The 15,495-nt window shown below is 40.2% G+C and overlaps 1 protein-coding gene across 4 annotated transcripts in view; it reads left to right on the top strand.

Annotated features, from left to right (window-relative positions):
- WT1 (WT1 transcription factor) overlaps window positions 1-15,495 on the top strand; it is a 51,492-nt gene that overhangs the window by 17,733 nt on the left and 18,264 nt on the right. For 3 of the 4 annotated variants that reach the window (XM_081835628.1, XM_081835626.1, XM_081835625.1), the window contains exon 4: window positions 4,867-4,944. The exons of the other annotated variant lie outside the window; for it this stretch is intronic. In XM_081835628.1, the coding sequence (XP_081691754.1) occupies window positions 4,867-4,944 (78 nt within the window). The remainder of the gene's footprint in view (window positions 1-4,866; window positions 4,945-15,495) is intronic. 4 annotated transcript variants of the gene reach the window in all.

Here is a 15,495-nt window from a genome sequence, read left to right as displayed (position 1 = left end):
TCTTTATGATATATGGTTTATTTACACATATATTCAACCTGAGCCTACAATGGAGGGGCTCACAGCATTAATGCCCCGAGAAGGTCTTGTGTCTTCCATAGTCACAGCCTTGGATTCAAGCAGATATCAAGTATGTCTCTCCCTCTCAGGCTTCTGCCTGCCTCCTGCTTCTAGCCCAGCTCTCTTTCACAAACTCTGGCTTTTGTCCTTCTAACTACCAGCCAGTTGAGGGAGGGGAGGCATACCCACATGCTTGGTGAGGCATTACCAAGAAGCTGGCCTGACTATTCCAGCTGCATCCAGGAATTAGAAGGCACTCAGGCATACAGCCTAAGCCCTCAACCACTCACAACACTATGTTATATTACAGAAGTTCTTCTAGCCATCATAGAGGGCTCATGGAATTATTTTCTGCTCCCTCATAAATCAGAAACAGTATTTATTTATTTCCTTACTCGCTCATTCTCTGGATCTTCCAGGCTTCTATTCTGGTTCATTGTCATGAATGACTGGAGTAGAAACAGAAACTAGCAACAGTATATTTGGGCTGCATTCCTATACACACTTACCTGGGAGCAATTCCCAATTTATTTAATGGGCCTAACTTCTAAGTAGGTGGATTGCATGGTCAGGGGAAAAATCTGATCATTCTGGTCAGAAGAGGTATCTTCTAAGGCAAAGGTCCTCCTGTAGAAGTGACCTGAGGTTGCATTGACACTATCTCTTTGTTATTTTTCCCTACATGTATCCGCAGGTGCTCTGTTGCAATCAATTACTGTGCATTAGCCATTCAGACACTCTTCTCTTCAAATTGCAGTCTTAGGGTTATATTACGTATGTTAATGAGTCTGCACAATTGCAGCTTTTACACCCCTGTGCATTGCCTTCCACTTCACAGCCTGCTCACTTCAACAGCAGCTGTTTTTTCTTCTGGGAGGCAGACTTCAATCAATTACACAGCCATGTGCCACAATACTTGTCCATAGTTCAAGAGTGACCAATGTGGCACCAGTGGGTGAACATGCATCCACAGAGACATTGCATGTGCCCACAGGGTCCTTCCCATCATGGAAACAAAGAAGTCTGCTACACTGCTTGTTTGTGGCGTGTGTGTGTGGTTAGGGATGTGTGCATAAGACCCAATACTGGCCTAGTATCTGTGCATTTTTTAAAAAAGCTGATCTTATTTTCATTCACTCTGTGCCATATGAGCCAACTCCTAGCAACAAGGTCCCTTCAGCTCCCCCCAATAAAATATTTGAGGGGGCCAACCCCCCCAAGTTGAATGGAATTGCTATTCAAATGGTGTGCATGCTCCATGTCTTACGATCAATTATGTGGGACAGGGGTTACCTGGGTCCCCCAATAGTTTATTCAAGTTGGCACCCCTGCTCTGTGCTCTATCAAGTTTTGATCTCTGCTTTGAGTTCTGAGCCATTCTGCGTAAAACAAAGCTTTGTGGTCCCCATTCCTCATAATCAGGAATTTAAAAATTGTGTTTTCCTTTCCCCCCTTTTGTCCAAAGTGGATGAAATTTACAGGCACAAATTTAAGTCTGCCAAAATTCAGACATATTGGTCAAGGTGCTTTTGTCAGGAGCTTTCCTCTATAAAAACTGTATTAGGGCAATATCTTTATTAGGCCATTTGGACTCCACTATTCATATTAACATCATGTTTTCAACAGAGGGAGAGAGGTTTGTTTTTTGCTCTTTTTTACCTTAAAATAATTAATAGGTGGCCAAGTATTGTATATTCTTCCTTGTACATTTAAAAATAAATAAATCCAGGACTTGCTTGTGTCCTCAGGCCTCCAACAGACCTTAAGCATGAAGCTCTGTTTTTATGTTTGTGTTAAAGCAGAGCAACACAGGATTTTTAAAAAGTCAATGATGCTTTAAACTTTTTTTTTAATCCTCCACTGCTGTACTTTAACAAACCATCCAGAGTTCTTCAATGCTCTGCAGGAACCAGTTTGCACAGCCTCACTTCTTGCAAAGTCCACAGACTAGAGAAACAAGGAGATATACCAAAAATTTGAGGTTACTCAATGAAACTATTTTACAGCAGATTTTGGAGAAACTAGGTACTCCACAAAAGCATAATTAATGTATAGAACTCACTGCTATTTAATTTGGTGACAACCATTAGGTTAGATGGCTTTGAAAGGCAGTTAGGCTGATTTTGCTCCATGAGTCATTCTATCAATGGTTATTAGTTATGATGGCTACCTGGAACCTGCTTGTTCATAAGCAACAGTTTGAGATGTATTGCCTTCCTTCATGACCTATTTGTGGTTTCCCAGTGGGTATCTGGTTAGCCTCTGTGGGAAGCTGTATGCTGGACTCAGTGGATCCCTACTTTGATCTAGCAGACTTCTGCTTAGGTTCTTAAGATACTGCAACCTGTGCCTGAGTTCAAAAATTGTCCTGAGTTCTAAATCCTTTTGGCAATTGCCCTCTCCTGTATCTACATATATAAAAATGGGTTTTCCATTCAAGCAAAAACCGCATATGGTCTGGCTACTCCTGTCACTACTGCACTGCAAGATGAAAATGCTGCCCTAGCAGAAATCTTCATTCAGTGTAACTCATAAAAATATACATACAAGTCATTTCAGGGCCTGGACCTGGCAACCTGAGTGGCTTTCTGCTGGTGACAAGATGAGTAAGTGTATTACTTGATGAAAAAGCAAATGAAGGAAAAAAGGAGATCTTGTGGAGGAGGCCCTTATAAATGAACTGTCAAATGAAATAAAGTTAAAGGAAAATCTCCTGCTGTAAATGCAGAGGTCTGGCGCTTCTAATAAAAATCAGGGCCCTGGAGGAATTAATTACATCAGCATTACAGGAAGAATTCATGGAATTGCAAGATGTAGTGGCACAGACCAGCACGAGCTGCTGTTGCAAATGGGGAAACTGCAGGAGAGTCTTAACAATTTCTGAGCTGATATGCAGGACATTGTAGTCACATAATAGCAGTTTAGACACTCTCATGAATAATAGTATTCAGCGGTAATGACAAATGATATTACGCATACTTCGCAGCTGAAGTCATTTAACTTTATTTCTTTGCTTCTAAGGGTGTACGTATATTAAAAGCGGTCCAGTGAAATCTGAAGGGAAAATGGTATAAAAATATATATTTGAGTGAAATTAGTTCTAATTAAATTTAGAAAGGTTTGGTGATTTATAGTGGTGTGTGTGTGTTTGTGTGTATCTGTCTCTACCTCTATCTATCTGTATCTCAAAATTCACAGTGAACGAGCAGCACACCAAGACTTTCCCCAGAATAATGTTTTCTGATAACAAAGAACAGGGGCAAATGGATGCCTGATAGCAGAGCAGGGCTATGTGCAGGCTGCAAGAAAGCCTTGGGGTGCCTGATATGGCCCTGGGGCTTTAAGTTATCCTACCCCTGATGCAAGTATGAATGAGAATCAAGGAAGGTAACTTCTTTTCCTTCGTCAGGAAGGTTCCTTTAGCAACTTGTAAAAAAGTTGATATTAGCTGTTTGTACATCAGTACTTTTGTCCTAAGAGCTCCAAGGAAATGGGAGCATTTCCATGTAATAATTAGTCCTCTGAAAGAATAGGAGCACCAGCTTGGCCCTGTGACTGTGGGTACCTGGGGCTGTGGGTGCCCATGCAGCATGCATGACCCTAGAACCAAAATTTGTAGGTGCATGGCCCCTTCGTGAGTAATTTTGTGGGTGCTTGGGCACCCAGGGCCTCAGGGAGTTAGCACCTATGTGCAGTAAGTATTTGCTTGGATCACTACAGTACTAACCTGCTGTTATGGGCTGGAAGTGTCCAATGACAATCATGTAATGGGTCTTGCAGCTATTTTAGTTCTCCTGTTTAAAAATAGAAACATTTACATACCACCTTTTGCCCACGTCAATGCCCCAAGAATAGTCACCAGATATTATATTAATAACATTAAGGTGATGTTGTCTAAGAATGTTTTAATAATAATAAAAGTGAAACAATAAAAAGCATTTGTGTTCACAAACTTCATAGCTGGTGGAGCCCAGTTTGAAGTTCAGGTTCTTATGGGTTTTTTTTACTTGGAGTCAAGCTACTTTATGAAGCAATATTAATCACCTATCCCTATAGCTGTTTCAGTTAATTAACTATTGCAGTCTTCATTGAAGAGTAAAAAAATATAGGTGGAACTGAGCTAACAAGCCCCATCAGCGGAAGCCCTACAGAAGGACTTCTGCTTGCATTATAGGGCTTCCCGTCCTCTCCTCCTCCATACCCCCACACCCCTAAAAGTTGATGAGGAGGGATCCTGGAGAACCCCCAGAACATCACATGGGGGAAGGAGAGGGGAGTTCAGATCAAAAGAGCATGATACTGAATTCCACCCCAGCTCCCCCAAAGCAATAATTTTCTGTTATGGGTCTATAAATACTGTAATTTAATTGCATGTAATGTTTTTCTTCTTTGCAGAACTAATTTCGTTATATCATATTTTATGGACATTTTAAAAACACTATAAGGGAAGTATTCAACTAAGTGTTACTCTGAGTAGACCCACTGAAATTAATGACCTTAACTTAGTCTTGTTCATTAATTTCAGTGAGTCTATTCTAAATAAAACTTAGTTGAATGCTACCCTGAAAGTAGTATGATATATTTTCCTCTGATATTCTCCTCTTTTTTCATTCTTTTCTTTCTTTTTAATTCAGCCTTACAGATAAGCACCATGTTGGCAAAGCAATAAATTACTTTAAACTGGTTTACCTTTATTTTTGAATTTCTTTTTAAAGAAGAAAATAAGAATATTGCTTCTCAGTTAAAACAAATTATTTGAACTGGATCACATAACTTTAGTTCTAACTTTAAATATTTTTGTAACAGTGACAATTTATACCAAATGACCTCACAGCTTGAATGCATGACATGGAATCAAATGAACTTGGGATCTCAACTTAAGGGGTAAGGTTTATGTTTTTGTTTTGTTTTTAAATCAATCTTATATTGCAGAATTATGAAATACCGTAATTTATTTTTTGATAAAACGACTTATCAAAATATTAAACTTCTTAGCATGTGGATATTTGTCACTGACATGGCTGTTTATGTTTGTGTGTGTTAGATTTTGAAATGCTCAATAAAACCATTTTTTTCTTGAGCGTGTTAAGCAGTTAAAGGGCACAAGAGAGCAATATTATCTAATTTGTTATGAGCTAGAATCTTTTACATAACACATTATAGGTGTGGATTGCATTCATTTTATAACATTTGAAAAAAATATGGTGCAGTCATAAGCACTTCCGATAATCACGCTTTCACTTACACTGGTGTAATCATGTAGATTTACAGTATCCATTGATGTACAGTGAAATCTTATTTATGTCTACTCAAAAGTAAGTCCCATTGAGTTCAGTTGAACTTATTCTCATGTAAGAACATATATGACTGCAGCCTTATAGTCCCATAGATGCCTTGGCTGTGACAGCATTCATTCATTGATCTGGATGGTATTCATCCTTTTTATTTTGGGGGTGACTTTCAGAACAATGACACTATTTTTCACCAGCATTTCTTAACAAAACCATACACCTTGAATAAACTTGCAGCTCTTTAGAATAACTCCATAAATGGACCTGATCAAAATCTGTGCCTACTGCATCCAGCCCTCCCAAAACTGCAGGGCTGTGTCGCAGGGAGCTGGCGAGATGGAGAGTACCTAGGAACAGGGCCAGCAGACAGAAAAATAAAGTTTGGGCATAGTAACCACATAGAAAAGGCCAAGCTGACTATTGTCTAGTATAAACCCAAGCCTGAATACCAGATGTTGGGGTCTGGGTGATGCCTGGGGTTGGGGAATTGAGTTCTCTGGGTTTGGAATGGACCCAAGTGCTAAAGTTCATCAGTTTGGAAAGGGTGTGGAGGCAAGGTCCAATACAACAGGATTTTATTTACTTATGATACATAATGGAGGGTGGATAGGTGGGGAAAAAATCGTTTGGCCCTTTAATTTTCTGTCAACTGGCCCCAAAGAGGGGAAACCCTAAAGCTGATCTGGAAGCTTTTACAGCTTTGCCAGGTCAGAAGAGACCAGTGGTCTGCTTGGATGGGCTGTGTCACTTTGGAGCCTGAGGCAGGACTATGGGCCTGGAGATGATTTTAGTCTGTGGCCTTGCTTGCTCACACAAAGAGCAACAGAGCTCAGGGCAAAGCCAAAGTGGCTCCCGGTTCCAGCCACAGTGGCTCCTGACAGTAACAATGCCACAGCCCACGCTTTCCTTTTCGCCATCCCTTTTTAAATGTCTTATTTTAATCTTCCTCCCCATTTCTTTATACTTTTTCCGTCTCTCGCGTCCTTTTATTACCTTGGATTCTCATAGATCTTACATCCTTTGCCTTTGCTTTTCCGCTGTCCCTCCCATTTTCCTTAGCTTCCTCCCTATGGACCAGACTGTTGTTCTCTCCCACCTGTAGGGAGTGGGCTCCAGTCTGGCCACTGCTTGCCCAGAAATTGTTTCCTGTTACCCTGGAAGCAGGAAGTCCTTCTTGAAGGAGCCACATGCTACTAAAGATATTTGATGAGGCTGCAGGCAGGATATGGGGGCGGTTATGGACAGTGCACTCCTTTCTTTCCTGAAGTTTGAACAAAGTGGGGAGATGAAGGTCATTATAAGTATAGCAATCAGAGGACAACTCACAGAATTTAATGTTGGCTAGCATGTTTTGGTGGAGTAGAACCTTTCGACTGTGTGATTTATAAATGATATTTGTATCTGGTGTGTAGATTTGAAATCAACATTTGAGAGAAAATAAGAAAATGCATTTTCACAAATCTATGAAAAAAAATGATTCACTATATTTTAAATAATTATAATTGCTTTATTTTCATTTATATGTACCAGTAATTGCTTTTTTCTGGCATGGTGTTTACTTGCATCTTCTGAGAGTAAAGCTGCAGCATTTTATTTTATTTTTAAAAAGATTGATCAGTATTAATTAACTACAGTGGTACCTCTCGTTACGAACTTAATTTGTTCTGGAGGTCCGTTCTTAACCTGAAACCATTCTTAACCTGAGGTACCACTTTAACTAATGGGGCCTCCTGCTGCCACTGCACCGCCACCGCATGATTTCTCTTCTCATCCTGAGGTAAAGCTCTTAACCCGAGGTACTACTTCTGGGTTAGCGGAGTCTGTAACCCAAAGTGTTTGTAACCCAAAGTGTTTGTAACCCGAGGCGTCTATAACCTAAGGTACTAATAGTACCTAAGGTAATAGCTAATAGTTGGATCCTTCTGATGTTAGCATGTTGAAAATAATTTTGGTTTGAAGAAAAGCAAAATTCCTTATCCTATCTTTTAACAATATTTATTTGTGGACTGAAATACCACAGTTCAAACAGCCTAGCTGCAACTGGAAGAGTTAGTCTCACTTAATCTCACTGAGACCAACGCGTGTTAAGTGCACATTTCTCTGTGTTGGAATTCCTCCACACCCTCTCATTTGAGGTTCTGAATTAGTTTTTCCTGACTATGCTTTGTGTATTTGTTGAAACCAAGCCCTAACAGAAGCATGAAAAATTAGATCTGAGCATTCCCCATCCACACATAATCAATTATTGTCAAGAGATTCTTTCTAAGAAAAAAAAAAGTGGGAAGGGAGACATAAAGATGAAGAAGTAGTTGCTCATCCAGGTCTCTCCCCCCCCCCCAATCCAGCATGTGCAGACATAGTATGTACTTATTATACAGAAGCCCTGGAATGAGCTGAAAACTAAATAAAGATAGAGTGTAAGTAATGTGAGTTTGACATGACACTAAACAGAAATGGATTAACCTATAGTGCAAGAGATATCCTAACATGTCACTGGAAATCTTAACCAAAATGTATACTATCTAATTATGGGGAGGTAGCATTATTAGATAGCACTCTTATTCAGTGCTACTTGTTTCAAATGATTCAGCACTGCATATGCTAGCAATTGAAAAACAACACTTTTTCTATTTCAGCTCATTTTCTGTGTGTTGGACATCAGGAGACCCCCCCTCCCTTAAAAAAGAAAGGAAATAAAATTGGGCCAGTAAGCAAATTTACAGTGAGAACAGTATGATGGAATGCATTGTTTATGTTGCTATGGCAGCACTGAGAAAACGTGTCATTTATTATATGGAAACTGCTACATATAAAGTCATGCTAAGATGACTGAAAATCGAAACCTGTAGTTATCTCAGTGGTGTGGTTGCAATCCGTTGCGGATAAACGGAAGTTAATGATGCTACTTATTCATCTTGGTAAGCTTATAAAAACAAATAAGCCCTACTCCTAGGATGTAGCAAACTGTTATATCCTCTGTTGCAGGGCTTGGGAACCCATGACCCTCCAGATGTTATGGAACCACAAATGCCATAATCCCTGACCACTGGCTGGGGCTGATGGAAGTGCAAACCCAACAACATCTGGAAGATCACAGTTTTCCCATCTCTGCTGGATAGTTTGAGCACAGATGGGAATAATATTAACAGCACATACCTCCAACTGATTAAAGGATTCTTTAGCTACTTCCTTGGTGAGCATTATTGTATGACCCATGTAATGTGTTTGCAGACTTGCATGAGCCTGTCAGGCAAAAATGCAGGATACAAATAAATAATAATAACAACAACAATAACAATAATAATGTACTCTTGCATCCCATTCAGATATGATACTTGTTACATTGCAAAATAAAATGTGCAGGTTAAAATTCACATTAAATAGTAATGTAAAATGTAACGGTAACATGGTAATGAACTGAGGCCAATGTTTCCAGCAGTACCTTTGACATCTGGCATGTAACTCACAGGAGAGAAAAAATGGAAAGAATACCCAGTTTATCAACAATCCATCACATTACATGGTTTTGATTTTTTTAAAAAAAAATCTCAATACAATACCCACTTCTGCCCTTTTTTTTTTTTGGAGGCCATTTCGGACTTTTCTCCTTCATTGTTTGCAATTTCCTCTTTAGATATGATGTTTTGTCTCTTCTAGAGAAAATATCCTGCAAAATGAAGAAGCATATAAACCTTGTCCGAGATCCAAGTAATTAAAGCAAGGAAGAGGTTACTCTTTAGGGATCTTAGTGGTGGTGGAGGAGGAAACCCCCTGGCTTAAACAGAAATATTGAAAGTAGAATGAAGACAATAAATGGCATTCTATGCATCCATAAGTGCAGACTTTTAGCAGTGATGCGACCTGGGTTGTTTAGGAGGAAAAAGCAAAGAGAAGATGGAATCATGATGAACGATCTATGGTAAAGTCAATTTAAATGTTTTGGTATAGGCCAAGATTGTAGAATCTGTGGAAAATCAGAGCTAGACATAGCCTCATCGTTGGTAATATGAGCCAAAATAGTTATCTGTCTTCTTTGGCTGAGAGAGTTACAAAACACAGCGCCTTCAGTTTCAGTTGCCATGAACATAAGCTACTCTTCCTAAGATTTACATCTTTAAAATACATGGACTGTTCATAAGGGATTCCCAGGAGTGTAGTGTTTCAGATGTTTCCCTCCTTCTTGAAGAACTTAATGAATATTGGCATCCTTCTTTGCATTGAAATATGTGGCTTCTATATATCTCTTCACAGATTTTAGCCTTTATATACTTGCTGTCATTCTCCTATGTGATTCAGTTAAGATTTCCTTCCCATACTATACTGCAACAAATGTTTGAAAAGGCTTTCAAAATCTGAGAAATGATTTTTTTAAAATGTACCATAGCAGATTCTGCTTGGGGGCATATGTGATTGGACATAGGCATAGCCCTAATAGTACACAATGATGGGTGGTGTACACTGAAATCATCTCCATACCTAGTTTCTGGAACAGCCTTCCAGAAGAGGTAGATGTTGCTGGATTTAGGCCCCAACTTGTCAAACACTTGGTTTTAGTACGTCTGATGATTTTCTGAAAGGGCTACATCCATCATTGCTGTGTGCACACTCATAGTTGGAATCACTGTCCTTTGAACAGCTCTCTTCAAGGGTCACCAAGCTTTGGGCCCCACTTGGAATTTTGAGGAAGTGCCATGGGCACCAGTCATAAAACAGCTGCCATTGGGGTGTGACGCAACACAAAATGGTTCCATGGTTGTGGCACAACACACAGTAGATACTTTGAAGGCGCAACCACATCTAAAAGAGCAGAAAAGGAGATGGGAACAAAACATGGTGTGGGCATATCACTCACCTGTCAGCAACCCCATTAATTAGTGGGAAAGGTACCCAAATCAGCCACTGCCACACTCAAGAGAGAGGAACTCTGTGCAACTCTCCTCCATTCAAAACAAATGGGAAGGTGGGTATCCAATCCTGGAATCCAGTGAAGTTTAATGGGGTGTGTTCAGCGTAGAAGAGTCTGAGCCTGTGAAAAAAGGAACTGGGCAGGAAGAACTAACATGTTACCATGTATTTTTGAACCATAAACAACTTACCTAAGCCACCCCCACGCCCACCGCTATATCCCTGTCCAGCAACTGTGCTCCCCAGATTCAGTGCTGCTGAGAGTATCACCTGCCCTGGAAGTCCACTTACAAACTGGGCTTTTAGTGTTGCGGCTCCAGATCTCTGGAATTAATTATGAGACGGGTGTCCAGTGTTTAGGCACCTGAGGTGTGATCCAGTCATTTGTGAAAAATTAATTGTACATCTATAGAGTTTGCAGAAGTGGTTTAAATTGTTTTTAGAATTTGGATTTATCTTACTTTTTATTGTGTTGTACACTGCTTTGATGGCCTCAATCTGCAAAGAGGTTTATAAATTTGGTAAAACACTGTATAAAGAAATAGATATATTCTGACACGTTTCACCATAGGAAGTACTAGCAGGCATGCTGGTGTCTGTGGGCACTGCATCGTTGACACTGAAATAATAGCAAGTTCATGTGCTCCATTGTGAGTAAACCTTAAACACAGATCAAGTGATGTATATGACATTCGGTAAAATCACACATGCACAAATGAGATGTGTTTTTCAGGACCCTAACCCTGCTCCTGAGACTGTGATTTCATAGAACCAGAGTTATAACGGACCCAAAGGATCATGTAGTCCAACTCCCTGCAATGCAGTAATCACAGCTATATTTAACTGTTTTTAATACTGATTCTCAAATTGTCCAAACCTACCCTCAGACCTGCTGGTAAAAGGTGGGTGATAAATTCTTTTTCATATTAAAACAGTACACTCCAAATATAATCAATTCACATGACCCTAAAATTAAATTGCAATTAAACCAAACCATTCATTTTGTGTTTGACAAAAATGCATTTAAAATTATGATGATGACTTATTATTTATTAAGTGCATAATATTCTAGATACAATTAAAAACAAAAGCCAAGCCCTTGCCAGTGGTGTAAAAGTCAATGAACAACAGTGGGACTAATAACAAAGAACTACAGAAGGAAATGATATGTTATTCTAAGGGAGGTTCATCTGCTGCTTCTTTTTCACAATTTATCTGCTAATCTACCACTTTAAGCCACCCTCTTTTATGCTACAAGCACACAAAAAGTAGAAGCTAGGATTCCCTGCTCTGTGAATAAGTTGTTATATTTCTACTGCTGAGATTTCTAGTTTTTATAAATGCCGTGTGGGCAGAGCAATTCTAACAAGGGACTAGGGAGATGTGGAGTGGCAAATTTACTGCTGCCTCTCTGGTTGCCTCTTGCTGGCCAGGCAGAAAGGTGGTGCAGGCAGTAGGTCTTTTTGTTTTTTGTTTTGGTGTGTCAGCTCCAGGATGGCATATTGGGAGGAGACTTGAATCTAGCAGATCCAAACTCTCTGGTGCCCTCAGTCCCTGACCCCATTCATGCCCTGTTTGGGGGTTTTCTGCTGGATTCCGCACACCAGGATGAAACTCAGAGTTTCTACTGCCCCAGAACCTGCCTCCCCACCCAGCACCACTTCTCTCTGCTGGTGGAGAGGTGATTGTGCCAGCCTATCCCTTCCCCATCCTAAGTGGGGTTATGGGTTTTCTCTTTTTGAAAAAAATCCAAAGCGATATACAATAAACTATATTTAAATAACTGCAGAGGTTCAAAGCCATGTATTAATCATAAACCGGAACACACGAGGGCTTATCAGCAATGTTTCACACTCTTTCGAAATAGGTCATGCTGAGGTCACACATGTTCACACATGCATACCACCTTTTCTTTATCCTGATTTTACTGGCATGGAAGTGCATGCAGTGTTCTTTGTTCACAACAGGGCTTTCTCACCTCCTTCCTATCCCATCATAGCCTGGCATGGCTTCTGAAAAAAAGCCGGTCCTTAAAAAAGATCTTATTGAATCTAAGCCAAAAAAGAAAAGGTGTTTGTAAAAAAAAAAAAAAAGGAAAGGGTTCTGACCTCCCTTTGTCTCCTCAGCCTGGTCCTCAGACCCTTGTCGGCATAAAAGAGTCCATGAGAAAAGTATCCTTGCAGAGTTTTATTCTTAAAAGTCTTTGTGCAAAAGCAACTGACCAACTGTACACACCAACACTAACCAACCAACCAACCAACCCAACTCAGCAACAAACTAACATTTCTCACTCTATATATACAACCTGGTGCAGGCCGCTGACTCATGCTGACCCAGCTTTATTCACATTAAAGAAACAGTGGCCGTTTTAGCCGTGACAAAGGTGTATTAAATCTATACAACACTGCCAATCTTTGACAATTACTTTCTCCCATGGTATGTAGTTTAAACACTAATGACCCAACTACATTTCCGTCATCCACTACTTTTTTCATGGTTATGGTGGTTCCACTTGCAAAAAAAGAAGTTTTGGTTCTTTTCTTCTTCAAATTGGTGACTTCCCAATATGATCAGCACGTTAAAAGGATTTCCAGAACACTGACTCCCAGCAAATGTCAAGTACCTGCCATCATAAAATTTTCTGGGAGCTGCCTGGTGCTGTTTCCAAGCCTGAATATAATTCAAATTAGAACTCAGAAGGCAAAGACTGCAATAAGCAATAGGTGCGGATCAGGATATGCATGGGCAGAACCCCATTCCCAACTTCCCCTCCCCAGTAGAAGTGTTCTTTGGGCGTTTTGCAACAAGATTGGATGGGGTGTTGGGGGATGAAGCAGGAAGGGGTAAATAGAGGAGCTAATTTAATAGGTACAATTAAAGGTAAAGGTAAAGGTACCCCTGCCCGTACGGGCCAGTCTTGACAGACTCTAGGGTTGTGCGCTCATCTCACTCTATAGGCCGGGGGCCAGCGCTGTCCGCAGACACTTCCAGGTCACGTGGCCAGCGTGACGAAGCTGCTCCGGCGAACCGGCACCAGAGCAGCACACGGAAACGCCGTTTACCTTCCCGCTATAAAGTGGTACCTATTTATCTACTTGCACTTAAGAGTGCTTTCGAACTGCTAGGTGGGCAGGAGCTGGGACCGAATCCCCGCTGCGGGGATTCGAACCGCCGACCATGCGATCGACAAGTCCTAGGCGCTGAGGTTTTACCCACAGCGCCACCCGCGTCCCCCAATAGGTACAATTAGCGGAGCTCAATGAAAGCAATGGGTTTAAGAGTACCTAACTGTTCTAGACTGTGGCACTGGCCTTGCTTGGGCAATGAGAATGCCTCAACAGAGTTTTACTTTTTCTAAAAAAAAAATATGTAAATAATCTTCATAATACATCTGCTTGGTAGTAGCATTATTACCAAAGAAAGCAGCAGTGTATATTTTTCAGTGCTATGATGACAATTGTTTTAAATAGTCATATTGAACATCATTTCATTATTTTCCTAAATGAAAGTGGCATATTTCCTGTGCCTCACATTTTTGGCTGCTTCTCCATGCTAAAATCCTGATCTCTTTCTTGAACTGCTATTAAGTTATGGCTTAATGTGGTATCTGTTCTGTGTAATCTCCCCCCACTTCCCCCCAACTGTTTAAAAAACATCCAGGGTTGATGGTGATGAATCACTCAGTTTTCATATTTTATGCTGATGTTTGCTAACTTGCCTCTGGATTCCCTAGAAAAAGCTTAGTACATCTTTATTAACCTGGGGCTCTAGTATATCCATCTTACGAACAATGCCAGTGCAACAAAATAAAGGTTGTCGAAGGAAGTAATTCAAGGATTCATACTTTTCAGATATCTTTTTATGATTTTCTTTTAAAACAAAGTTGTCATGATTCTTCAGAGCTGCTCTGTTTTTCATCACACATTTTATTATATAAGATATACATTTAAATAGACTTGGATGTACTATATACTATTATGCTCAATCATTTTACATTTCTTCTGTCCCAAGGATCAAGTATTTTTTGGTCTTCTAAACAGAGAAATATATAATGCTTGCTTAACATTTTGGGGGCATTTTTTTGTTTCTCAGTTGTGAATGCATCTTTTTTTAGCACTTGAAATAAGGTGTTCAAACTATTTGAATTGGCAGTTGTGTTTTATACTGCTCTAGGCTACTGTGGGCTATTGCAGTATAATCCAGGCTGTAGGTTGTATCCAAATAAGACATACTCTGAGTAGACCAATTGAAACCAATGGACTTAAATTTATTACATCAATATCAACGGGTCTAACTTCGAGTAGGATTTAGTTGGCTACAGACTATTTATGCTGTTGCTGTTGCAAATATAGTTTTCGTCTTTTATTGATTTTAATTATTAATTCAGTATTTTTTAAATAATGTCTTGCTTGTAAGCCACCCAGGAAATTTTTAAACCACCCAGGCAACTTTATAAGTAAAAGACACATGGATGTTCTTTTATTTAGGAACAGCAGTGGAAATTTTATTGACTAGTTACATACATCTTGGGGTCCTCCTGTGGTGCTGTGGTTTAGTGCATGTGGCTGTTAACCAAAAGGTTGGTGGTTTGAACCCACCGAGGGAAAGCTGTGGGCAGGATTCCTCTGCTGCAGGGAGCTGCATTAGATGACCCTCAGGGTCCCTTCCAATTTTACAGTTCTATGATTTTATAACATTCTTTTTTTCTAAAAGACTGACTGATGAGGATAAAATCTACAGTTTCTTATTGCTCTGCAGGTTAGAGAATCCATTTTTTATTCCTGCCTCTTTCCTTTTCCGTGTTGTTTGTGTTGGGTCATTATAATAGGATGTGATATTTGGAGAGGGTTCCTTGGATTATACCAGGGGTGGAGCACCTTAGGCCTAGGGGATGAATGGGACCTTCTAGCCCTCAGGACTCTGTACAGGACACTCACCCACTGGCCATGACCCTCAACAGCCATGCTCTGCATCTGCCACTACATATGGCTGGAATGTCCCTTGAGCTGTGATAATACTTCTTGCTTGCCTGGATGGAGGATAGATAGTGGTGTGTGTGTGTGTGTGTGTGTGTGTGTGTGACTACATTCACTTTGACTGCTCCCACAACTGACATGCATTCCCCAGAAGTTTGCCCATGGGCAAGTAACCTAGCTTCAAGGTAAAGAAAGCACAAATGGTCCCCTCACAAAAGGTCTCCATCTATGCCAGTAATTTCCATTCTGTGTGCTGTGCCATA

The sequence above is a fragment of the Podarcis erhardii genome (genome assembly GCF_964252035.2).
Source record: "Podarcis erhardii genome assembly, chromosome: 1".
Lineage (NCBI taxonomy): Eukaryota > Metazoa > Chordata > Lepidosauria > Squamata > Lacertidae > Podarcis > Podarcis erhardii.
This window is presented reverse-complemented; position numbering and strand designations above follow the sequence as displayed.